The sequence below is a fragment of the Rattus norvegicus genome, chromosome 13 (genome assembly GCF_021556685.1).
Source record: "Rattus norvegicus strain SHRSP/BbbUtx chromosome 13, alternate assembly SHRSP_T2T, whole genome shotgun sequence".
Classification (NCBI taxonomy): domain Eukaryota; kingdom Metazoa; phylum Chordata; class Mammalia; order Rodentia; family Muridae; genus Rattus; species Rattus norvegicus.
The window spans coordinates 9745088-9772350 of NC_141546.1; the positions used below are offsets into that span (position 1 = coordinate 9745088).

Genomic DNA, 27263 nt, shown 5'->3' on the forward strand with positions numbered 1-27263 from the left:
AAGAATATTGTGAGCAGAAAGACATGTATATGTAATGAGACAGCCTGATGAGCTCCTTAATGGAGAGATATGAAGGTTATAATCTTTTAAATTTGAAACAACAGGATATGACAACTAGAAAATTGTATACCTGATGGTATAATCTGTAGTAAATGCTGGTGGCACTGACAATATTACGTAAAACTAACTTCAGATCATTTGTGCAAAGTACTGATGGAATGTAAATAAATACCATTTTCCTACTGAGTTACTATCTTATTATTTATATGTGAACATATCAGATCAAGGAAAAGTATTACCAGAAGCTGCTTAAGCTTTTGCATGGAGTTAAGCTTCATTACAAATAGATCATGCATCTCCCTGTAATTTTACTGGATATGATTAAAAGGCATCTTGTTGGTTGTGATTTATTCTCTCTCTCTCTCTCTCTCTCTCTCTCTCTCTCTCTCTCTGTGTGTGTGTGTGTGTGTGTGTGTGTGTATGTTCTGGTTCATGAAGTGTCCATATGATGTCAGAAATCCCATAGAGCTAGGGTTCAAACTTGAGTTCTTTTAAAGAGCAGCAAGTGTTTTTAGTCATAGAGCTCTTTCCAATTCCTCGAAATATGTTACCTTTCACTGTATGGTAAGAAAATGGTCAGAAGAATTGGTTTTGCTGACAGGTCTGAAATGAATACTAATGCTGATGCTGTAAGGAGTGCAGGTGGAATTTGGACACTCTGTTACTGCTTCTGTTTCATCAGCCTAGGTGTATGTGAGGACAGACCAAGGAGAGGACTATAGAGAATTTTAAAAGGGATTTACATTATTTTTCTTTGTTATGGCTGCAAAGACATGCCTTGAAGTTCATCCACAAGACTCATCAGCTGTACAAGGCTACTGTCTGAGGACTTGTGCTCCAGTTTCATTTCTCATACTTTCATAAAATAATCTGTCCAAAAGGAACTTAAGAAAGAAAGTTTATTAGCTTAGAAATCTTGGTTAAAATCCATAATAGCAGAGAAGATAATGTAGCAGGAGCTTGAAGCATGAAGTCTGACACTATGTCCACAGTCATTACCAGGAATTAAATGTATGAAACCTTGCTTTCTCTTCCCTTAAAAAGTCCAAGGACCTGTTTAGTGAATGTGGTTGACCAGATTTGGTGAGTCTTCTTGTACTAGTTCACAATCAAGAAAATCCACAGACATATTTAGAGGCCAAACTGATCTAAAAGATTCCTCAATGTAGAAATCTTCTCATATGAATCTAGGTTGTGGAAAAAAAACAGTTAAAGCTCATCATTACACCATGAATTGCTTGAGCTGAGATCTATACAAAGGTCCCTCTGGAACAAAGCCATGGTAAAAATAAGGTGCTGTATAATTCATCTCAGATGGGTGTGTGTATTAAAAAAAAACAAAAACAAAAAACTTGGGTTTGTTTTTTTACTCCAAGTACTGCTCAGGAGAAAGTCAGTTAATGTACTGGGAAACACTCTCTATGAAAACTAAGTGGCTATATAGAGATTTGGTAACTGTAACTGTTAGAGGTGTAAGGATATTTGAAAAGAGAGAAAGGTAGCACAAAGTGCACTTAGAAGTTAAAAATTAATGAAGAGGATTTAAAAAAAAGCAAAAGATACAAAGGAGGGGTCCTGGATAAATAAACAAGGAAAGAATAGCAGCAAAAACATTGGGAAAGAAAATGAGGGAAATAAGAAAGAGGAATAGAATTCCATTAAATATTGAATGCATAAAAAGTGAAGGTGAGTATAAAGTAGGGAAAAGCAAAGGGGCATGAGGAAAACCATTAACACCACTAAAAGTTAATCTCAGAAGGGCTGATTTTCTTCCACTGGCAGGGAAGCTGGCATTCAAGGGGGTTAATGCATCTTCTCTGCTTTTTGTTATGGGTTTATTTGTTCTGAAAGTTTATTCTCATGTTTTCTCCTCCAATTAATACTTCTCACAAAGTTCGGCTTCCATCCTGACATTTTAGTTCTAATCTTGAAAATAAATGGAAATCTAAAAAGTTCTCATCAAGAATATTTCTGAGAATCACCTAAAGAAATGTTCAACATCTTTAGTCATAAGGGAATTACAAATCAAAACAACCCTGAGCTTCCACCTCACACCAGTCAGAATGGCTAAGATCAAAAACTCAGGTGACAGCAAATTCTGGGGAAGATGTGGACAAAGAGAAACACTCCTCCATTGTTGGTGGGATTGCAGACTGGTACTGGAAATCAGTCTGGAGGCTCCTCAGAAAATTGGACATTGAACAACCTGAGGACCCAGCCACACCTCTCTTGGGCATATACCCAAAAGATATCCCAACATATAACAAAGACCCATGCTCCACTATGTTCATAGCAGCCTTATTTATAATAGCCAGAAGCTGGAAAGAACCCAGATGCCCATCAATATTGGAATGGGTACAGAAAATGTGGTACATCTACACAATGGAATACTACTCAGCTATCAAAAACAATGACTTTATGAAATTCATAGGTAAATGGATGGAACTGGAAAATATCATCCTGAGTGAGTAACCCCATCACAGAAAAACACACATAGTATGCAGTCATTGTTAAGTGGATATTAGCCCAAATGCTCCAATTACTCTCAATGCACAGAACACATGAAACTCAAGGATGACCAAAATGTGGATGCTTCACTCTTTCTTTAAAAGGGGAACAAGAGTACCCTCTGGAGGGGATAGAGAGGCAAAGTTTAGAACAGAGACAGAAGAAAAGGCCATTGAGAGCCTGCCCCACATGTGGCACATTCATATACAGCCACCAAACTAGATAAGATGGATGAAGCAAAGAAGTGCAGGCTGACAGGAACCGGATGTAGATCTCTCCCAAGAGACACAACCAGAATATGGCAAATACATAGGCAAATTCCAGCAGCAAACCACTGAACTGAGTATGTGACTCCCGTTGAAGGAATCAGAGAAAGGACTGAAAGAGCTTAAAGGGGCTTGAGACCCCATATAAACAACAATGCCAAACTACCAGAGCTTCCAGGGACTAAGTCACTACCCAAAGACTATACATGGACTGACCCTGGGCTCCAACTGCATAGGTAGCAATGAATAGCCTAGTAAGGGCACCAGTGGAAGTGGAAGGGGAAGCCCTTGGTCCTGCCAAGGATGGACTCCCAGGGAACGGGATTCTTGGGGGGAGGTCGGTAATCAGGGGAGGATAGGGAGCAGAACACCCATGTAGGAGGGGACGGGAAGGGATTAGAGGGCTGTTGGCCTGGAAACTGGGAAAGGGAATAACATTTGAAATGTAAATAAGAAACACCCAATTTAATAATGTTGGGAAAAAAAGAATATTTCAAATAAAAGTCATTTGACCTTTAGAGAAAGTTGTTCAACCTCTTCATGTGTGTGTGTATGTGTGTGTGTGTGTGTGTGTGTGTGTGTGTGTGTGTGTGTGTGTTTGCATCTGTGTGTCTGTGTTGGTGAGAATAGATGATTTATGTCCACATGCATGTTATCTTCCATGGAACTAAGGTTCTGTGAGACCCTAGTCCAGCTGGAAATGGCCAACTTATTAGAGCTCTCAGAAGGGAACACTCATCAGGGTTGATAGCCAGGGTCCCGGGTCTTGCCTGCTATCATGGTAGTGGCAATGCCAGCAACACAATCGGGGGTACTGGCGGGCAGCCCCAATTGGTAGCATATGGTGGCAGTGGGCAGTGGTGGTGGCAGAGTTGGGGGCATAGCCTGCCTTGCTAGGCAGTTGCAGGGTCCAGCAATTTATATTTTGGGAGAGAAGTGTCAACCCCAAAGTGTTACAGTTCAGTAAAACAGAAACTCTCAGAACATTATCAGTGAAATAACTTGTGTTCTTTATTCTACGTGGATAGGAATTTTATAAACATTAAGGATTAGTGTGGGATCTGCTTGAGATGAGAGTGATGCTCTATTTGCATGGGGATGGATTTCAGTCTCCCTTTGAACCTGGAGATCACTGATACACCTACAGAGCCTGGTCACTGGTCAGCAAATTCAAATTATCATCTCAGCTCTGCTTTCCTACCCTGTGATTGCAGGCATGGGCCACTGAACACAGTTTTGCCCTTGTGTACTGTGACCAGGTCCTCATGCTTGTGTATCAAGCACTTTCCAAACATATTCATCTCCCTCATCCCATCTCTTTAGATGTGCAACCTCTTTGAAAATTTGTTTTCTTTCTTTCTTTTTAGCTTCTAAATGCATATAGTAAAGCTCTTTTTATAGACTATATTGAAAAGATAGGGAAATAATCTGATTAAATATTTAAATTACCTCCTATAATTTTGAGCCAAAAATACTACTAATAAAGCTTAGTTCCTATTATTATCTGGGGTATTGATGCAAAGCTTTTAAATTTGTCTGATACAAATAATTGTTTTAAAAGTGAGTAAAATCTCAGTGCTGGTTGGTTGCACATGAACTTTAAGGACATTTATGTTATATACACAAAGAACATCTGAACCGATGAATACACTTAGTCTGGAACTAAAGAGGAAATAGTCATTTATTTTGATTCCTGGTGTACAAAAACAAAGTTTTGCTGTCATTTTACTCCTTATTTTCATTTTCTGTTTAAATTTGGAAAAGTTCCTATGCCTGCTGATTGTCAGTGTCCACATAGTAATTTTTATGATTTGAAGAGTACATTGCTTAATTGGTGAAGATATGTAAAGTGTATCCTTATGTTTTCTATTTTATCACTATATAACCCACAATGGCATTTCATTTTAATTTTTCATTAAAGTTAATTCTATGTTTTGGATATGTACATATACTTTCTCTCTCTCTCACTCTCTCTCTCTCTCTCTCTCTCTCTCTCTCTCTCTGTGTGTATGTGTCTGTGTGTGTGTGTGTGTGTGTGTGTGTGTGTTTATCAAGCACCTGCATGTGTGTTTACATGTGCATTAATTTTTCCTCAGTCAGTCTGCTTTGATTCATGAGATGAGGTCACGTTGGTATTAAATTTGACCAGCAGGTTTGGCTGTCTGGCTAGGAAGCCCAGAGATCTGCCTTTTAGTCATGGAATTATTATGAATAGGTGTCAAATTGTTGTTCATTTTTAAGTGTTTATTCTAGGGGATTGACCATGAGTTTGTAGGCTTACAAGGATTGTAGTTTCTGCCCATTGGTTGGATGCTTTGTCTTTATTTAACTTTTTGGCAGTTCTCAGTAATTCTCGTTGAAGTATTTTCTCTATTAAGTGCTGTCAATAAAGTGTTGAGAAACCTGGTGATATCCTGCTTTGAATGGTTCCTGAAAATCTGAGCACCCTTTCCCCTAGTGCAGATGCAAGCAACATCTACTGGCTTCCTCCCACCCCTCCTCTCTGCTGTCATGAAATTCACCTAACCAGAAATAATTCACACCTGATGTCACTTCTGAGATAATTTTCTTTTCAAGATAAAATATTGAAAAGACTCATGAAAATCACTTTTAAAATATCAGTGTAAATTATAACATGGCTCTACTATTATGGTAGTTATAACAGAAGTGTTCAGACAGAGAGGAGAAAATAACAGCCAGAAATATTTATTTCCCATGAAAAAGCCTTAGAGAGCAGAAAAATAACCAAACACAGTATTGAGAAATTAAGCTGTCAACTTTGTCCATTTGCAATGGTAAATAAATTTGTTATACTTTTCATAACTTAAAAATGACACATATGTCACTTCTTGACCTGAAGCCCTGTTTCCATGACAATGAAATGCACAATTTCTTTCCTTTTTTTTATTGGTTATTTATTGACATTTCAAATGTTATCCCCCTTGCCAGTTTACCCCCATCAACTCCCCTATCCTTCCCCCTGTAGTGTCTCTGAGAGGGTGCTCCCACACCTGCCCACCCACCCCTAACTCAGCACACTAGGATTCCCCCACTCAGGATCATCCAGCCTCCACAGGATAAAGGGGCTCCCCTCCCAGTGCTGCCCCATTAGGAAAGCCTCTGCTATATATCCAGCAGGAGCCATGGGTCCCCACTTTGTATTCTTTCGTTGGGGTTTACTCCCTGGATGCTTTGGGAGTTCTGGTTAATTGATATTGTTGTTCTTATGGGGTTGCAAACCCTTTCAGTTCCTTCAGTTCTTGCCCTTAATTCTACGTTAGGGTCGTGCTGCTCAGTCCGATATTTGGCTGCTTGCATCTCCATCTGTATTGGTCAGGCTCTGGCAGAACCTCTCTGGGGACCAGGCTCCTCTCAGCAAGCACTTCTTGGCATCAGCAATAACGTTTGGTATTGTCCTCTATAGATGGGATAGATCCCATCTTGGTGAAGTCTCTGGATGGGCTTTCCTTCCGTCTCTCCTCCACTCTTTGTTCCTGCATTTCCTTTTGACAGGAGGAATTTTTGAAGTGGGTGGTTGTAAGTTGATGTCATTATGCAGATAAAGGCAGGTATAGGATAAAACAAAGCCTGTCGTTGGACAAGAAGAAAGAATGGGCGGGAGAAAAGTTTTAGAGAGGCAGAGGAGGCCAGAGCGAGGGGGTGGGGGCAACCAAGAGAACACGGCGATGGATCTTAAGATTCTTCTCTGCACAAATTACAGGTTGTTATGACTATTCTTAAGAGATGGATGTGCACAGGGTTTTGTGTCTCCAGATGGACAAATTATATCTTATCTAGGAGGACGGTTTATATCCTTACCAATTGGTTATAAGTTTATCGTGTGGATATATTGTGGATTGAGAATTTAACATGTAAATCTAATTATTGGGTTACAGTTTGTTGAGTCTTGATTTACTGGGTGGCTGGAACAAAGACAAATCTGAGATGAATTAGTCATAGTTCCAATGACCGGTTGAAGCCAGAACTAAACAAGGTATGCTTTTTTTATTTTTTTACCGCAACAGGTAGGTTGCCACATTCCTATGGATATGGTCTCTACTGGTTCTATCTCCCCTTTGTTGAATATTTCAGGAAATGTCCTCTCTGTTGGGGCCTAGGAACCTCTTGGGTCCTTGGCATCTGGGACTTTCTAGTGGCTATCAGCAGATTGGCCTCCCCCACTGCTACTCTCCTCCTTTCAAATTCCTGAACCTCTCTATCCTCCTCCATCTCCTCCAAAATCTGAAACATCCCACCTAATTTCCCCCCCTAGCTCTCTCCCTCCCAGATCCCTCTCTCCCTCTACTGACATTATTTTCTTACCCCTTCTGAGTAGGACTGTAGCATCCACACTTTGGTGTGGTTGTCTTTTGTCTTGGGTTTCATATGGTCTGTGAGTTGTACCATGGGTATTCCAAGCTTCTTTTTGGCTAATATCCACTTACTAGTGAGCATATCCCATGTGCCTGTTTGTTTACTTGTTTGTTTGTGTGTTTTTGGACTGGTTTGCCTCATTCAGTAGGATATATTCTAGTTCCATCCACTTGCCTGTGAATTAAATGAAATCATTGTTCTTAATAAATGTGTAGTACTCCATCGTGTAAATGTACCACCTTTTCTGTATCCATTCCTCTGTTGAAGGACATCTGGGTTCTTCTAGCTTCTGGCTATTATAAATAAGAGTGCTATGAACATTATATGTTGGAACATCTTTTGGGTATTTGTACAGGAGTGGAATAGCTGGGTCCTCAGGTAAAACTATTTCCAATTTTCTGTGGAATCCACAGCTGAGCTTGCAATCAGACCAGCAATGGAGGACTGAGTGTTCCTCTTTCTCCACATCCTTGACAACATCTGTTGTCACCTGAGTTTTTGATTTTTGCCACTCTGACTGGTATAAGGTGGAATCTCGGGGTTGTTTTGATTTGCATTTTCATGATGACTAAGGATGATGAACATTTCTTTAGGTGCTTCTCAGCCATTCGATATTCCTTAGCTAAGAATTCTTTGTTTAGTTCAGTATCCCATTTTAAAAATATGATTACATTATTCTCTATTACTTCTTGAGTTCTTTGTTTATATTGGATATTAGCCCTCTGTCAGATATGGGATTGATAAAGGGATTGGTGAAGATCTTTTCCCAATCTATTGATTGTCCTTTTGTCCTAATCATCATTAGCACTATAAGCTTAATACAGGCAGGATCCCATGTTTATTCTGCAATTCTAAAATATTAATAATGATATCAGAAATTTAACTGAGGCATGATAGCACATGCTTTATATTGTAGCACGTGGGAGTCAGATGAAGGAAAGAAAAAAATTGTATGTACTTTCATTTGGGCATAGATATTCAAAATTGAGAGTTCCTTTGGGTAGATTTTTCCTTTGATGACCACATAATGCCCTCCCCATCTTTTTTTGATAACTTTTGGTTGAAAGTCTCTTTTATTGGCTACTAGAATTGCTGCTCCAGCTTCCTTCTTGGGATCATTTGCCTGGAACAAATTTTCCAGCCTTTTGCTTTGAGGTAGTGTCTGTATTTGTCATTGAGGTGTGTTTCCTGTATGCACCAAAATTCTAGGTCCTGTTTACATATCCAGCCTGTCTGTCTAATTCTTTTATTAGGGAATTGATTCCTTTGATGTTGAGAGATATTAAGGACCAATGATTGTTGTTTCCTTTTATTTTTGTTGTTAGAGGTAGAATTCTGCTTGTGTGGAACATCAGTAACTTTTTAATGTTACTGATGTTTTCTCTTAAAGCTTTCAATACTCTTTCTTTGTTCTGTGCATTTGGTCTTTTAATTAGTATTATTTATTTAATTATTATTTGGTATTTAATTATTACAGAAGGATCTCTTTTCTGGTTCCATATCTTTGCTGTTCTTTAGGCTTCTTGAACGTTTATGGGTATCTCCTTCTTTAGGTTAGAGTAGTTTTCTTCTGTAATTTTGTTGAAGATGTTTGCTGGCTTTTAGGAAACTTCACTCTCTTCTATACCTATTATTCTTAAGTTCAGTCTTTTCATTGTGTCCTGGATTTCTTGATTTCCTTGAGTTTGGACTTTTCTGCTTTTTGTATTTACTTTGACTGTTGTGTCTTCTATGGTATCTTCTATGTCTGAGCTTCTCTCTTCTATCTCTTGTATTCTGTTGGTGATGCTTGCATCTATGATGCCTAATCTCTTTCTTAGATATTCTAACTCCAGAGTTGTCTCCATTTGTGATTTCTTTATTGTTTCTATTTCCATTTTTAGATCCTGGGTGGTTTTGTTCAATTCCATCACCTGCTTACTTGTGTTTTTGTCAAGGGATTTTTGTGTTTCCTCTTTAAGGGCTTCTATCTGTTAACCTGTACTCTCCTGTATTTCTTACAGGAATAATTTGTGTCCTTAAAGTCCTATATCATTATCATGAGATATGATTTTAAATCAGAATCTTGCTTTTCCAGTGTGTTGAGGTATCCAGAGCTTAATTTGGTGGGAGGAATGGGTTCTAATGATTTCATATAGCCTTGATTTCTGATGCTTAAGTTGTTGTGCTTTCTTCTAGTAATCTGGTTACCTCTGGTATAAGCTTCTCTTGTTGTGTCTGGCTGTATCTTATTTTTCCTATGACCATGTGACACTGTGATCTTAGTTATGTCAGCATTCTTGGGAGATCAGTTCTCTCCAAGCAAGATTACAAGAGTACAGAGAACTATGTAATAGGATCTGCTCTGGGGTACAGATGGAAACTGGAAGTTTCCTGTCCCTGGCCATTCCTTGGTTCTTCTGTACTGTGGGCTCTGGCTGGGTACCAATTTCTTGAGGTATCTGAGCAGTAATGGTGATCTCACCTGTGATTTTAGGTGTATCAGCACTCCTGGGGAGACCTACTCTCTCCAGTTTGGATTTCAATGTGGAGAGCTATTGCACAGCATCAGCTCCAGGCCAAAATTGAAACCAGAACACAGTTTCCTTGGAGACAGTAATAGCACTTTTTTATGAGCTCCCACTGAGGATATTGCCTACAACTTTTTCTTTTTTCTTCCTTTAGTAAGCAAGGTAATCATTCCTTGTTTGAAATACTTGAGACTAGAAGAGATACCTCTAATTTAAAGTTTAATTATGTCATAACATATGCATGGAGGTCAGAGGACAACTAGTTAGAGTTGATTCTTTCCTTCTATAATGAGAATTCCATGTATTGAACTCAGATTATAAACTCTGATAGCAGGGGCCTTTATTCAGTGAGCTATTTCAGTAGTTCATAAACACCTTCCTTGCTCTATACCGTTTATGACATGGAAACTCAATAATAAGTGCATTGTAAGTACCCAGTTTAAAGAAAAAAAACAGTTAATGTTTTCAGTGCTGTATTTTGGAAAGTGCCTTGTATCAACATATAAAATTGATCATATCATATGGTCATTCCTTGTAAGTTTTCTACATGTACAGTCATTTTTAGTTGCTGTACCACAACTAAGGTATTCACGTTACAGCTTTCATATATTTTCTCACTATGGAAGGTCTCTCAGTACAGTTAAAATACCTCTGTGTGCAGTCATAGAACAGAAAATCCCCGAGGGCAGGAAATTCACAGCCTTGCTTTGCTTTTGTTATGTACACAATCATAAACAGGAGAGTGGTTAATAAATATTATACAGACTCAGTCCTGGGAAATAGGAGACAGAGGCATGAAATAGTGTTTTCATTTCTACCATTATGCTGATGATCCTCTGGCCGCTTCTCTCTGAATGGTGTTATTGCATAGTTTTCATATTTTATTCATTAGAAGAGCTCCTCTGTGCTCATTCCTCTTATGCTGCTGCTGTGCCTTTATTAAGCACCTCATAATGGGTGTGATCTGTGGTTCCATCCACTTTCAGTCTGGGATTTGTTCAAGCCTTTAATAAGCATTAGACTTGCAACCGTCAATTCAAGTATGGAAACAAATGAATAGACAGTTTTCGTTTTCAGTTAGTATTGTGAAAATCTAATTCACTTTATCTCCTTTGCGTTATTTTTGATAAATTTGCTCACTGGACATAACTAATTTGAAAGGAAGTTTGATTTATGTAGGTATTCACATCAAGTGTTTTTGCCATTTCTTTTTCTTTCATAATATACCGTAATCAGAGAATACATGTTTAACTCTCAGCAACAGACTCCCGTAAATTTAAGTTGCTGATATGAGACAGGAAAACAATTTAGGAAAAATACAGGTAATTTACTACAAGGAAGAGATAGAGGAGGGAATAGCAGAATGATCACAAAGGTAGAAAGGAAGAAAACAGACAAAAAATGAGAACAGAGAAATCAGAAGTAATAGTAAAAAATACATGTAGACAAACTTTCATAAGCAAGATCCTTTAAAGGATCATATAAATGTGATATATGTTAATTTGGATATATATATATATATATACACACACACACACACACATGTTCTTTCAGGAGAAGTAATTTTAATTGAGTAATAAAATCAGTAGTCTACCATATATTTATAGTTTATATTCCATTCATTTAAGGAACTTAAATGAATGTCTGAGTCAAGTTTTATTCCTCTACTGTCAGTATGTTCAGTTTCTCTTTGTAGTATATTTTATTATAAATATATAAACTAACAAATAGTATCATAAAATTACTAGCTCCTGGTATTGAAAGATTTGTGCTGCTCTTAAACTAGGTCAGAGAACTAGCTTATTGCAAAGGATATACTCGGTGCAGAGACTTGTGACTGTTCAAAGCTCTGAAAATAAGAGGTGGTAAGTCTTCAGCTGTAGATGAAACAAAACAGTCATCCTGTCCAGGATTGACAGTTGTGAGAGTTAGGCACAGAGTGTGGAGTCCATTACATGGAGAAGACTATTGTGAAACGCTGATCACTTTACATATTGTAGCTATTGTACAGCTCAAAACCTCAATTCAGTACAGTTGTGGTGACCTTAACTGTGACCTGCACAAGGTCAACAGTTCAAAGTTCCAGATTGCAGGATGAAGAGACTTCCAATACTTATCTATCCCTAGAAGAGGAGCAGTTGTTGGGTTGTAAGTGAAGAAAATTCATAGAAGCGACTGGCCCGTGATAATCCTATACCCATCTCTATGAAGGAAGAACTAACTCAAGTCAGTGTGCTATAAAAAAAATAAAATGAAATATAACAAGAACAATCACCTGACCTGAATCCTTGCTGTAATTTTGATTATGCTGTGAGAAGATCAATTTCCTTTTGTAAGATGCTGGGTTAATATAAGGTAAAATGCTGATAAATCAAGATCCTTTAAGTGTATGAATATGTGTTTCAATGTGTATATGTGAACATACCTATATACATGCTGCTTAAAGGGAGCTAATTTTAATTGAGTAAAATATGTTGAAAGTCTACCATACATTTATAGTTTATATTCCCTTAACTTAAGTAAATTAGCTGAATGTCTGAGTAAAACTTTATTCCTCCACAATCAATATGTTCAGGTTTTCATTCTAGTATGTTTTATAGGGGTCCTAGTAAGAGGTATTCACCTCATTGTTTTTAATGATCTTACTTCTATGTTAATGTCTATCTATGTTTTGAATTCTTTTAGAAAGTTCTATTAGGGTATTAAATGTTTTCTTCTTGCTGTGGTCTGAATATCTTGACACAATTTGTCCTGAACTTTCTTTCAGGCCATTTTCAGATCATGAGGTAGTCACCAACAAAGGGTTAGTATCTTTGTCACTTGGTTGCTAGATCTGTAATAGTATCTGTGATGTGTTTTTCATACAGGTACAGTAGCTTTATACTTTGTCTAACTTTTTGGGCATTCCTATTTAAGATTAGGAGGATTTGTTATTTTGTGCTTTATGTAGTCATGCAAGATGGTAATGGCAGGGATTGTGTGGCAGAATGAAGTCTTACATCGTGGCCTGAAAAGGAAAGAGGAATCTTATAGTCCTTCTTAAGGACATTCTCTTAATGACATAAATACCTCTCAGTAGGCCTCCCAATTCAGATCACACTTTCCAGTTACTTTTGCTAGACGCAAGCTGCTAACACTTGAGCTATTTAAGAACAGTCACCATCCAAAATTGCAGCAATAGGTTCTACAGAAAAGGCCTGAAGAGAAATATTTCAGTCCTACCATGTAATGATTCAACACAAAAGAATTCTCTTCTAGCCACACCACACACTGACTGATTTGGTTTTACACACCCCACTATCCAGAGCAATGTAAATTAAATCTCTGTTATTAGTAAGTTCTACAGTCCATGCTATTTCACTATAGGAATCAAAATAATCTAAGGTGTGTGACTATTGATTGCTATAGAGAAAATATACGGAATGTTGGTTAAAATAAGGGATTTTCATATTTAACATTACATGCTCTTTCATTGATGCATAGTACATTAATATATAGAAAATAATGAGTGCCTTACATAACCATTCTCACTGCCTGTTACATGTCATTCAATACAAATTTTCTACAAAAAAGTCTAATAATAATATGGTTGGAAGTCTCATGATTTTAACTTTATCAGATTACTTATCTTAATTAAATAATAAAAATTACTAGATATTCATCTGTTAATTTGAGAAATCACATGATATTTTGTTAGCAATGGAACAGTTAATCTTTTTGTACACATTTTAAACAAATGATCATTGACTCATTAGTATATTACTAAAAATTAAAAAGAAATCTTCAGGAATATAAATATCCTAACACCTCTGTGACTGCATTAGCCCATGTATGTGGTTGTTATGGTCTGCATGTTGACACACATGTCTATATGCACAATGTAAAGCACACACAGAGGTGTTAATATTTCTGTGTAGTGCATAGTAACAACTTGATGTTGGTAAAGTATTAGAAATGCTTGTAAAATAGAAATGTGCACATATAATTAGTTTGGATCATTTATAAGAATATAAATATTAGAAAACAAGATAGTGATGAAGCATATAAGGTAGCATGGAATCAATAATTTCTATATTTTTCACATGAAAATAAATACTTGCAACTTAAAGAACCAAAGATGAGTTCTTAGAAAGGAAAAAAAAATAGAAGAACTTCCAAAGACAAAAGACTTGCAGGTATTCAACTGTGGAAATGGAGCAGTTAGCCACAGCTAGAGTAGAGAATTTTATAGGCAGGAAGCCTAACAGGGCAAAACAAAATATTTTCGTCCAAGTGTCACGTCAAGTAATTGGCCAGTTTGATTGAAGTGAAGCCTGGGAAAATAAACAAATGTGAAAAATCCTTGGAGGCCAAGGGGTGGGAGCATCTGTACTTCACATTGTAAATGATTGTTTGCTTTTAAAATTTAATTGGGCAGTGAGATGCTGCTGAATAATTTGCTGATAAAAAGAGCTGTAGTAAAAGGGTTAGCTAAAGAGTGCATCAGTGCAGGGAGGAGTGGGAGCAAGTGCACCTGGGGAGTTTTGGCTGGAGATTCAGGGAGTGTGGGTTATAAGAACATAGCTGTCTTCTATGATTTGCTAATCAAGAAATTCCCTATGCTTGATTCTGGTTCTCACTTTCTTAGCCTAGAAACCTAGATTGGATGAAACACAGGAGGGAAACGAGGGTGGACCAGAGCACAAATACTATTTTGAGGTATTAATAATGATGTTTGCCAAATGGTGAAGCAGGGCTAGAGAATCTCCTTTTAAACCATTTATATATAAAAAAGAGGTAAAATATTTGTAAAGAATAATAAGATGTAACCCCAGACCTCTGAGGACCGGACCCAGTTCTGGGCTGTGAGGTTAGAGAAGCCCTGTGAATGCTGACTTTGCACATGCACTAGTAGATGGATTAATGATGGATAGATAAATAGAAGAGCAAAAGGTATAGAGGGGGAATGCCCTCATCTTCCTTTTGAAATGATTGGAAAATGTATGTAGGAAGCCAGCTGAGAAAGGATTTGAAACCATAGTAGCTGAATTCAGCTAAGGACAGGATTAGAGTAACAAGAAAGTCCGTGAATTTGATCTCTGCTCTTCTAACCTCTGCAATATTTTAAGCATAGTTTCCTGGAGAAAATGACCCAAGGGGAAAAAAAAAACTAGAGCTTGGAGAAGAATGAACAAACCTTGGAGGTGTTTCTCAAGTTATCTGCAAGGAAATTTAAGAAAGGGTTAGATAATGTCTAGAATTTTGTTAATGAAAGAGGTTACAAGACCGTAAATACTTATGATTATTTACTGACCTTCTTTTCAGCTACACATTCAAATTAATGACATTGGTATTTAATTTGTTTCTGCCTATGCTTACACTTTGTCTAACCACAATTTTTGTGGTACTAACTTAATCCAACTACCAACTAGCCGGTCAGCAATTAGCAGTGCCTGTGATTTACTGAGAGTTTGAAAGGATGTATGTCATTGAATATGAGTGATGAGCACTCTACAGTGAAGAATTGAAAATTCCTCAAATCTGATGTCATGTGATCAACCATCAATTGCAGAATATAGTTTATTTATGCCTTTTATGTCTATATACCATTACAACTTCATAATGTTGACTTTGAAGGAGACAAGTTTGACTTTATTTTCTTTGAAATCAAATAATTTGGTTGCCTTCCCATCATTACTTTGGAGATGACCTGTGGCTCTTTCATTGAGGTCATTTTATCACAGTGCAATAATATCTCACCAAGGGGTCTCTGAGCCGAAAATTTCACTTTCTGTTTGTTTAAATTAGTTCTTTTTGAATATCAGTTCTTATGCCTGTCCTGGTAGCTTGAGTGATAGCAGAGGAATGAATAATTTATCTCTGTTCTGTTCTGTCTCTGAAGTAGCAGTTCTGTTACTGCACAGATGCTTCTGTCGCAGGATAGCTATAAATGTGTGTGTGTGTGTGTGTGTGTGTGTGTGTATGTGCGTGTGTGTGTGTGTTAGTGTGTGTGTGAGTCTATGTGCATTTGTGTGTGTGGATGTGAGTGTGTGTGTGTGTGTCTGTGTGTGTGTGTGTGTGTGTGTGTGTGTGTCTGTGTGTATTTTCATTGCACTGGCACGTTGACTGTGCCAGTGTCTATAACACTAGACAAAGAGACAAAGCACCTGTCCTGGATACAGGATGTATGCCTGTGAGCCTAATAATAATTTCCTTTGGAACTCAGCTATATAGGTACAAGAGAGAGAGAGAGAGAGAGAGAGAGAGAGAGAGAGAGAGAGAGAGAGAGAGAGAGAGAGAGAGAGAGATTTTTAAGTGATTGAGCAGTGCTGTTATTGTACTTGATCTTTATAAAAATAAATATATAAAAATACTACAAAGAAATGTGGGCTATAGAGTCATTTCCATCATAAAATACCTGACTTATGAGTACAGGAACCTGAATTTCTGCTCGCCAACTGGACATATTGGCGCCACTTGTAATCCTAACACTGGGAGTAGGGATAAAAAAAGGGAGAACCTGCCAGATTTTGATGGACATCCAATCTAGGCAACACACAAGCTCTGAGTTCAGTGATATATCTTGTCTCAAAACTTAAGATGGAGCGTGATCAAGGAACACCCGTAACACAAACTCCTCTTTACGAACGTCTTTCACAGTTCTGCACACTGAGTTTTCAAAAAAAAATCAAAAGAATTCCTCAAAAAATGAAACAAATGTGTTCAGAAGGAGAACATGTTAACTTTTTAAAGTTCAAAACTGTAAACCAATGATTTTAAATATTTACCAACTAAAATGCTTGGTGAGTTTGACCAAAAATAGAAAATTAACAGTCCACATTCTTGTATCTGAGATAGCTCCATGACCTGTGCTCTCAGAAATATACCAGAGCATTCTTTTTTTTTTTAACCATAGGCTACACTTGGAGCAGCACCACAGTTGGATTTCTAGAGGAAAAATTCAGTTGGTTCATGGTTACATAATAAGCTTTTCATACATATCCTGAGAAAATATTTTTTAAATATTTTCAAATTTTCATGTATATATATTTCACATATACAGATACACAATTTTAATCAGGGATAGGTCACTATTCTCTGAACATGTGACTCATGCACATTTCCAGCACACATGGACATGGTGAGTTGTTAATTTTGGTAAAAAGAAAAATAAGTTAGGAGATATTTTATAGTCCCAGAAGAAGGTTAAAGGAAGGAGTTGGGTTAGAATTGATCAAAATACATTGTTAGTTGGATAATCTAAATCAAGACTACACCATATATTTATAGCTTATCATATTTTCATTGAAATTACTTAGTTTAATTTCAGAATAAATTTAGGGAAGTTGGATTTTTTTAACCACTAGTATATGTCTTGGAACATTTATATGTGCCAATGCTTTTTGTTCATTGTTAGCTTTAAAAAAATCCAGATGATTAGACAGACCAGAATATTTGAGAACTGTGTGTACTTGAGAGAATCTCTAAGAAATTTGAGGCTTTGTATTCACTAAACATCTGCAGTTTTGCTAAACTAATGATTATAATATTAGTTCAAGAAAAATTGTTTTGAGGAACTATGATGTCTTTTCATTCCCATTTATAATAGGCATGGTTTGATGTAACATAGAAAATATGTTACTGAACTTTGGGGCCATAAAATCTGAATTCACATCTTCCTTCTATGTGAGGCTGAACAATTTACTAATCTTCTGTTTGAATCCTGATGTGGTTGATTTACAGTATTAAGTGTATTTTCTGATTTAATCATCCTGGCTGACAAACAATAAGACCGGGATGATGAGTGTCTATCATAATCTTCTGTAAGGATGAGGTTGTATTCTCTCTAAATCCTTTCGTTCGTTCGTCTTTCCTTCTTTCTTTCTTTCTTTCTTCCTTCCTTCCTTCCTTCCTTCCTTCCTTCCTTCCTTCCTTTCTTTCTTTCTTTCCTTTCCTTTCCTGTTTCTTTCTTTCAGAAATTTTATTATAGGCTCTTTAGAAAGAGAAGTTATGTAAAACATCTTGGTGTGGGTACCTTTGTGTTTATATATATACATGTTCATGAATGTACATCTGTGTGCGCAGACAGAGGTTGATCTTGACTGTTCTTTTCAGCCATTCTCCTTCCCACCAGTAGTTTTTAATAGGATCTGACATTGAACTCAGAGATCACTGACTCAGTCAGACTTGCAGATGTTCACTAGAATCTGGCTCTGAGTGACTGTTTAATGTTTGGATTGCAGACATAATACCTGTCCTGACTTTTGATGGGCAGGTCCTCATGTTTGTTTAACTAAGTATGTTGTTGACTGAGCCATATCTATATCCTTATTGCGTGTCCATCTTTTTCTTATACCAGCATTTAGCTGCTTCACATTTTGTTCACCCGGTGAAATAATCTTTTGGTCTCAGAATTCCAGTAGTCTCAGCTTTCTCTCTTACTTTCTACACCCTCATCCTCCCTTCGCCTACAGTCAGTATCAGAGGATGCTTTTGCAGTGAAGTTCTGATAGTTCTAAAGACACAACAGTAGGTGAGATTCCTTTTCCTTTGGTCTTTACTTGAAGACATGCTTAGAATGTCAGGACAGTTTTTGTGAATGGCCTTAAAATGTAACCTTCAAGCAAGTGCCAATGATACCATGAGACTTTCTTTGGTATTCTTAGACAAAAGTCAGTGTCTAGCTCTGAGCTGTACTTGGATGTCTGTCTTACTCAGATTTATATTGCAACTAGATGACGATATGCTCTTATTTCTCTGAATATTAGGAGCATTATCAGAACATTGGTACATCACACAATGACTTTCACATAGCATAGAACTGAGAAACTGTTAAAAAGGTGATTGAACATATATTATATATTATTTTATGAATAATTATTTATATTTAACTTTTCTATATAGTTATATGTGTGGGTGGGGTCATAAAAACACACACACACAGAGAGAGAGAGAGAGAGAGAGAGAGAGAGAGAGAGAGGGAGGGAGAGGGAGAGACAGAAAGGGGGCACAGAAGAAGAAAGAGAAAGAGAACGAGAAAGAGAAAGAGAAAGGGAGAGAAAAGAGAGAAAAAGAAAAAGGAGAGAAATTCATGTGGATTTGTGATCTGTGGTTGGGGCATGAAATTTCCTCATGTCTTCATTTGCTTGAGTACTTTCTTACTTGTTGGTGCTGCACTTTTCAGATGTTGTGAAACCTTTGCGAGGTGAAGTCCCATAAAAAGGAAGTTTCATTAGTCACAGGAGGTAGGTCTTAAGTGCTTATAGTTCACATTCACTTCCTGTTCCCTCCTTACTTCCCTAGTGTGGACTGAGTGTGAAACAATGCAAGCATCAAGCCTCCTGTTCTTGCTACCATGTCTTCTCTAACATGATAGACTTTGGAATTGTGATCTAAAATAACCTTATGCACCTTAAGTTGCTTTTGTGAGTTTTTTGTTGTTGTTGTTGTTGTTGTTATTGTTGTATTTTGGTTTTGTTTGGTTTTTTTTTTGGTTTTTGTTTTTTGTTTTTTTGTTTTTTTGTTTTAATCATGGCAGCAAGCAAGTATCAAAAACATACATTTGCTTCATCCTATGGTAATTTGTAGTGTAGAGTGCACAGCTTAAAGGGGATACAATTGATTAGTCTTGAGAATAGTTTCTCCAATGTTCTCAGGATAGTTTGTCAGTGAACCCAGGATTGGAGGTGTTAGACTCAGAGGTGAAGAGCTGGGGACAGAGCTCAGCTGTCTGAGTGTTTTTCTAGCATGCTAGCTGGGTTTGTCTAGCTGCGTTCTGTTCCCAGTATGACATAAACTGGTCATAGTGGACACCTTTACTCCTGGTACCTGGAAAATAGAGACAGAAAAACATGAGAAGTTCCAGGTCATCTTTAATTGCATATAGTGAGTTTGAGGCCATTCTGTGATATTTACAACTCTTACTTAAAGAAGATTTAAAGATAACTCAAGACCATCATCACTAAGGAAAATGACCACATAATTTGAAGAAAGGGTTGAATGGCAGAAAATAGGCCTGGATTGAAAATCAGACACAGTTTACTCTTCCTTTTGACATGCTGAGTTAACCAGAGTATAAAGCTGCAAGCATGTATAAAATCAAAACAACAATTCCTACCCAGAAGGCTCAGGGAACATCATGGAAGAGGGAGTAGAAAAATTGTGAGAATCAGCGGGTTAGGAAGTTGGCTAGAATCAGTTGGTGAGAATCAGTTGGTTAGGAAGAAACTGTTTCCTAAAGGTGACAGGGAAGCTACATGAATGATACATCAAAAATAGTGCTGCTTAAACAAGACAGAAATAATGATAATAACAACATGCAGGCTAATGTGGAAGGGGGAAATTTGATATGAACCAATATCTTCTCTCGACAAAATACTGAGAAAAGTGATGACTGCAGAGAGAGGTAGTTAGGTTTCTTAGGGATGAGTTCCCTAATTAGCTTTCCAGTAGCAAATGATCCGCCCAGAAATCATTTACAAAAAAGCAAAATAAATGTACTCAGCATATTGTATTTATATATTTATGCATAAAATAATAAAATAATAATAATAAGCCTAGTAATGTAAAAGGGAGAATCTAGGGCAATGGAACATGGAAAGGGATTGAGAAAGGAAAAAGGAGATGATGTAATTATGTTTAAGTCAAAATTAAAAATAGAGAATGAATACTAATTTTCTGTAGAGAATATGAGACAAAACAAAATATACTGAATTGAAGTATCAATAATGATGGTGGCACAACAGCTCAGCCAGCCACAACTCTGCATTCACAGGCTCGCTAGCTCCTTGCTGCTACTGCTTGGAAGGCTACCTGTGCTGCTCCTGGATGCAAATGCAGCTAAACTGTCATGGCTCTCATTCAGATACCACTGAGAAAGTTGTCTATTTACTGTTTATTGAACTGTAACAATTCAAAATACAAGAGGAATCTCCAATTCTAGGTCTATTGATTAAACCCTAATTGTGCAGCTACGCTGGCTGCTCCGTGACTTCACCTAGATTACTTATATCAGCAAACTGTAATTGACTTATGCCTCAATAAACTAGGCTCATATGTAATTCTTCTATAAAATGGATTATATTTTCAGGAGGGGAAGATGGCACTGTGGGATAAATATTTGTTTTGCAGTTGTGAGGACCTTAGTTAAATCCTCAGAATCCTCATCAATAAAAAAGAAAAAAAAAGAAATAGGGGAGAATTGGTAACATAAATGCTGAGTATGTCCATGAGTGTGAGCAGACTCAATGTTGGAAACAGAAACTCCAGGATCCATGGAGCCTCCTGTTCAGTCTAGTGTATTTGATATATTCCTGGTTCAAGGAGATATCCTTTCACAATAAATAAGGTTGAGGAAGACACTGGACACCATCTCTGGCTTCTACATTTACACACATCCATGTGCATGCAGGCATACACATAATTGGTTTTCAAGCCACGCCTCTGTAAATAGTATGGTCACACATATACAGGGAAACTTAAGCATGATATGTCTTACTCATTTGTAAAAGGGAAGCTTATCTTTTGCAATGTTTGGAATGCAGATACAGTATTTTTCCTATAATAGTTCATGAAGAAGGTAGGATCTGGTATTTCTCTTCCTCTTCTCATTGTCCTTTGCCTCCTTCTCTTCCCTTCCTTGATCTTTCTTTTTCTTTTCTTTGTTTTCTTCCCACTTCACCACCACCACCACCACCACCACCACCACCACCAACAACAACAACAACAACAACACTACCCCCCACACACACCTCTCAAGGTCTCTCTCTCTCTCGCCCCTCTTTCTCTCTCTCTCTCTCTCTCTCTCTCTCTCTCTCTCTCTCTCTCTCTCTCTCTTTGATCTGGAGCTCTGAGTACTCTAAGCAATTATATAGCTCAGGCTTCCATTTGTCTCCACCTCCCTATACTGGATTGCAAAGGAACACCACTGGGTCTGAACGTTTCCTTCCATGCTCCCATATAGATTTCTGGTGCTAAACCTGAGGTCCTCAGCTTGCAAAGCCAGTGCTTAACTGAATGAGGCCCATGTGATTTGTATTCTTGTATAATTTCCCTGTTAGCAATGTAAACTCAGAGTCATGTTTTGATTGTTTCTTTGTTTCAGTTTGCTCTGTGATTTGTCCATGATGATCTAGTGCTAAAATAGACTTTAGAAGAAGAAACGTCAATAAATATTTGCCCCACTACTCAATGTTTTAATGATAATTAAGTAACAATATTTCATTCATTTACTGATGGAGAAGATTTTTGTCAATAGAAAGAAAAAAATCAGTCTCCAAGGGCCAAAACCCGCAGTTCAAATGTAGAGCATTTCCTTGTATATCCAATTGGGCTGTGAATTAACACAAACCATTTATTGTTTGTGGTTCTCAGTTTCTTCATTTCTTGTTCTCTCTTTTACTTTACAATGACGGAGAAATAAAGACGGGTTATCCAAAAGTAAAAATTAAATTTAAGTCCTCAGCATTCAGACATATATGTATATATATATATATATGTATGAATATATTTAGATATTTTTTGTTTTGTTTTCTTCCATTTTCTTTCTTTGTGTACAGTTAAAATGAAATAAGCTGTCAACTTTCCAGCCACTAAAGTGTAGCTTATCTAGCCAGGGGTTAAGCAGGAAGACAATTCATCTGAAGTTTTTAAAGATGACTGAGTTGCTTGAGATGAGAGAGATGTTTGGGTTATTTAGTGGTAGCCTTAGGAGAAATGTCCTAGTTAGCAGACATCTACATGGGGAAACTTAAGCAGAAGATAGTGTGAAAGGAGCTGTGGAATTTAGGCAGATGAGGTGGGAGGAAGGTGGATATTTCCAGCAGCTCTTCTTAGGAATTAGCACCCCCAAATAAATGTGTTTTTCATAGAGACCTCGCTCCATTTTTCTCAAGGTTTATAGTATCAGACTTCTAAATATATTCTTATGCTCATTTGCCGCAATGACATCTGGAAGATTTAATTGTGTGAACAATTGAGAGGAAGTGCATGCTTTGTATATGTAGATAGAGACAGTAGGAATATAAAGAATGTCAAAGAACAACAAAAACTTGCCTATGTGGAATTGTAGTTTGGTTTAGTTTGAGGCAGTGCCTCTTGTAGCCCAGGCTGGCCTCTGACTTTATGTAACCACATACAATGTTAAACTTCGGATCCTCTTGTCTCCATATTTCTAGTACTGGGATTTCAGGCATTCAGCACTATGCCTAATTTGTGTGTATGATGTTGAGAATTCAATCCAGAACTTCTTGCATTCTAGGAAAGCACTCAGTCCCATTTTCACTGTATGCTGAACCTTAACAGTGGAATCTTAAATCTTGCAAATTATTTAAAGAACCAGAGATATTTTTATTTTAGGTGTCTAGCATGTGCCAAGAAACAATATGATATCCATTGCAATGGGAAGCCATGTCTGGTGCCTTCAGCAAGATAGTACCCAGGGCCACCATGTCTGTGTTGGCTCTTGTTTGGGATAAACTATCATTTTCTGAGTAGTAGCTATAAGCTACTGTACTACTCACAATCATTACAGACAACAGAGATCAGGAACCCAAGATAATTATTTTTTTTCTTTTATGTCTCAGTGAATCACAGTTTCAGAATGTGTTTCCTGGGTCATTAGGGTATTGTCTTCACAGGCTCATTTTCCTTTGAAGGTTCATGACTTCTCTTAGAGCATGAGGTCACTTTGCTTCTGTCATTGTTGTGAGGAAAAACAAATCAATGGAGCCTAGGTCAGGTTCCCTTTTATAAGTTTTACTTTATTTTATTTCACCTTATTTTCCAACCTCTTTACAATTCACTAAAAGGAAGACAGGTTTAGCTAATTTGGGCCCCTATTATGTTATTTTGTTTGGATAACTCCCAAGGGCTATCATATTATCAACATACATACATTGTTGTGTGGTATGTGTGTGTGTGTGTGTGTGTGTGTGTGTGTGTGTGTGTGTGTGTACTATTGTTGTTTAAAAGCTGATTTAAAATTTATAAAAAGACCAAATGAAAATAATGTTAGGTGATTAAGATGATGTGGAAAAACAGACCCAGGAAAAAAGACACACAGATTATGAAAGAGAATATAAAACATTTTATTCTAATTTTGACTACATTGTAATTTTTTTCTAGTTTTGACTGTTGTAATTTTTTGTGTGTTTTATAATGTATATGTGAATTCATCTCTCTATATAAGTAGACCATCTTGGCATTCAAAAAGTATCTAAATGCTGTTAATCCTCTGAGGTAGTAGTTGTGAACGTTCAAAATTGTTTTTAATTCCACTGACTTTTAGTATAATAGCACTCAAAACTGACTAGTCACTGAAAACACAATGTGGGACTGACCAACTTAAAGTGACTTTTTAAGAACTTTTTTTTTAAGGAAGGGATTTTATAAAGTGAAAATTTTCTTACTCTGCCTAAATCAATTCATTCCATTCTGCATTATTTAAACTACAAACTTTAGAAGGCTACACATAAAAATAAAGTATGGCTTTTAATATTTTAAAACTGGTCCAAATAAATCAGTTATGATATTGTCTAATCTATCAATTTGAGTTATGTCCTTGATTATCAGTGGTGACATTCATCAGCCTTTGGCTATGTTCTTTTAATAAAAATATCTTTTGATGTACACAGTCAATTTGTATATAAGTATGCATTTAAAACATATAGAAACTCAAAAGAGATAAAGGAGAAAAGAGAAAAAGATGCAATCCAGAAAGTATGGAAAAGAGAGGGGTTGGGTTGGTGGAGAAGATAACCTTTATACACACACACACACACACACACACACACACACACACACACACACCACTGTGAACTCCTCTGTAGCCTTTCAGCTTGCACTTCTTACTTGTGAGACATCTTGACTTTCAGACGGAACCCCATTCACTTGGTGGATTGGCAGGTCCAATGAAAGGCACCCTTACTGGGAAGGTTCTGTTCCGGGAGTCCAGCAATGTGGATGTGGCCTTGAGGAGAGCTGCCTGGACAATGCGTATTTTTGCAATTGTGATGCAGACATGGATGAGTGGTAAGTAGAACTTCAGTTTTCCTACAGTGGGAAGAAATGTTAATTGGTGTGCAGAATTGCTAGTTATAGAGAAAAATGCAGATAGCAAATTCAATGGAGAAGGTACAGTGGTATTATAAACCTAAGAGATCAAAGAAAATTGCAAAAGGGAGAGTAGGAAGTTTGCATAACCCATGATTGAAATTGGAAAATTTGCCTTGAACACATAGGCAGAGGGGAAAATTTCCTGAACAGAACATCAATGATTTATACTCTAAGATGAAAAATCAACTAATGGGACTCATAAAACTACAAAGCTTCTGAAAGGCAAAGTATACTGTCAATAGGACAAAATGGCAACTAACAGATTGTGAAAAGACCTTTACCAGTTCTATATCTGATAGAGGGCTAATATCCAATATATACAAAGAACCCAAGAAGTTAGAGTCAAGAGAATCAAATAACCCTATTTAAAAATGGGATACAGAGCTAAACAAAGATTTCTCAACTGAAAAATAGCAAATGGCTGAGAAGTTACAAATCAAAGCAACCCTGAGGTTACACCTCACACCAGTCAGAATGGCTAAGATCAAAAACTCAAGTGACAATAGATGCTGGCAAGGATATGAAGAAATAGGACTATTCCTTAATTGTTGTTGGGATTGCAAGCTGGTACACCCACTGTAAAAATCAGTCTGGAGGTTCCTCAGAAAATGGGACATAGTTACTACCTGAGCACCTAGCTATATCACTGGTGGTCATACACTCAAAAGATGCTCCAGCATATAACAGTGACACATGTTCCACTATGTTCATAGCATCTTTATTTATAATAGCCAGAAGCCAGAAAGAACCCAGATGTCATCAACAGAGAAATGCCTACAGAAAACTTGGTTCACTTACACAATGGTGTACTACTCAGCTATTGAAAACAATGAATACATGAAATTCTTTGGCAAATGGATGGAACTAGAAAATATCATCTTGAGTGAGATAACCCAGTCACAAAATTATACACATGGTATGCACTCACTGATAAGTGGATACTAGACTAAAAAGCTTGGATTGCCTAAAAAAAAATCACAGATCTTATGAAGCTCAAGAGAAAGGAATACCAAAATGTGGATGCTTCAGTCCTTCTTAGAAGAAAGAACAAAATTCTCATGGGAGGAAATACAGGACAAAAAGAGGAGCAGTGATTGAAGAAAAGTTCATTCAAAGAACCACCTGGGGATCCATCCCGTGTGCAGCCACCAAACCTAGTCAGTATTGCTGATGCCGAGAAATGCTTGCTGACAGATAGGGATGTCTCCTGAGAGGCTCTGCCAGAGCCTTACTGATACAGATGAGGATGCTTGCAGCTAACCATTGGACTGAACAATGGATCAGAATGGAGGAGTTGAAGAAAGGCCTGAAGCAGCTGAACGAGTTTGTAACTCCCTAGGAAGAACAATATCAATCAACACCACACCAGAGCTACCAGGGACTAAGCGACCAACCAATGAGTACACATGGAGGGACCCATGGCTCCAGCCATATATATAGCAGAGGATGGCCTGGTCCAGCATCAATAGGAGGAAAAGCCCTTGGTACTGTTAAGGCTTGTTTCCAATATAAGGGAATGTCACGTTATTGAGGTGGAAATAGGTAAGTGGGAGTAGGAACAATCCCCATGGAAGCAGGGAGTGGGGGAGGGAATATGGGAGAATGGGGAGGGATGACATTTGAAATGTAAATACATAAAATATCCAAGAATAATAAAATAAAAAAAGAAATTGGAAAATTCTAGATGTAATAGAATTATTTGGTATTCTATCAAAAATAGCATTAAATAAAGCTTTCTGGAAATGGATTCAATAATGTGGCTATGCTGTCATTTATAAAAAGTCAATACTCTAAGTATAAATAGCTTATCACCCACTTCTGCTCTGTGAAACATCTTTATAATGTTTGTAAGAAATATGAATGAGGCTGAGGAGCCAGCTTACTTTGGAAAGCACATGGTGAATAAGCATGGGAATCTGAGTCAGGTCTCAAGAACTTATGTAACATAAGACAAACATTATGATTCACACTCATTTCAGTGATGAGCCAGTGAAGACAGGACAAGGTCTGGGCAAGATGGAGAGCTCCAAGGAAATGACACTCAAAGTTTACCTTTGACCTCTACTCACACGTACATACATATTATGCACATTCGTGCACATAGCTGAACCTATATATCCACGTATATTATATATTACACACATATCCACACCCACATACATACACGCACGTGCACACACACAATCAAGATGTAGAACAGAGGTTTCTCTACATCTGTCATCTGTCAAGTCCTACAATATCTCTCCAAAGCTTAGACCAATGGGCAATTGCAAGCCATGGGGAAGCCTTGTCTTTGGAAAGAATATAGGGCACTCCTGAGAAATGAAGCCCACAGTTCATTGCTATGTATAGCTCACACTCAAAACTAAATCCTTGAAATGAGCCCTTTGTCTTCTTTATCTGCTCTGCAACTTCATTACAGTTCTAAGTCTTGATCTGACACAATTTAAAT

The 27263-nt window shown here is 37.3% G+C and overlaps 1 protein-coding gene across 2 annotated transcripts in view; it reads left to right on the forward strand.

Moving 5' to 3' along the window:
• Positions 1–27263, forward strand: part of Cntnap5a (contactin associated protein-like 5A) — a 982002-nt gene that overhangs the window by 788224 nt on the left and 166515 nt on the right. For both annotated transcript variants that reach the window (XM_087580548.1, NM_001047865.2), the window contains 1 exon segment: positions 24571–24727. In XM_087580548.1, the coding sequence (XP_087436674.1) occupies positions 24571–24727 (157 nt within the window).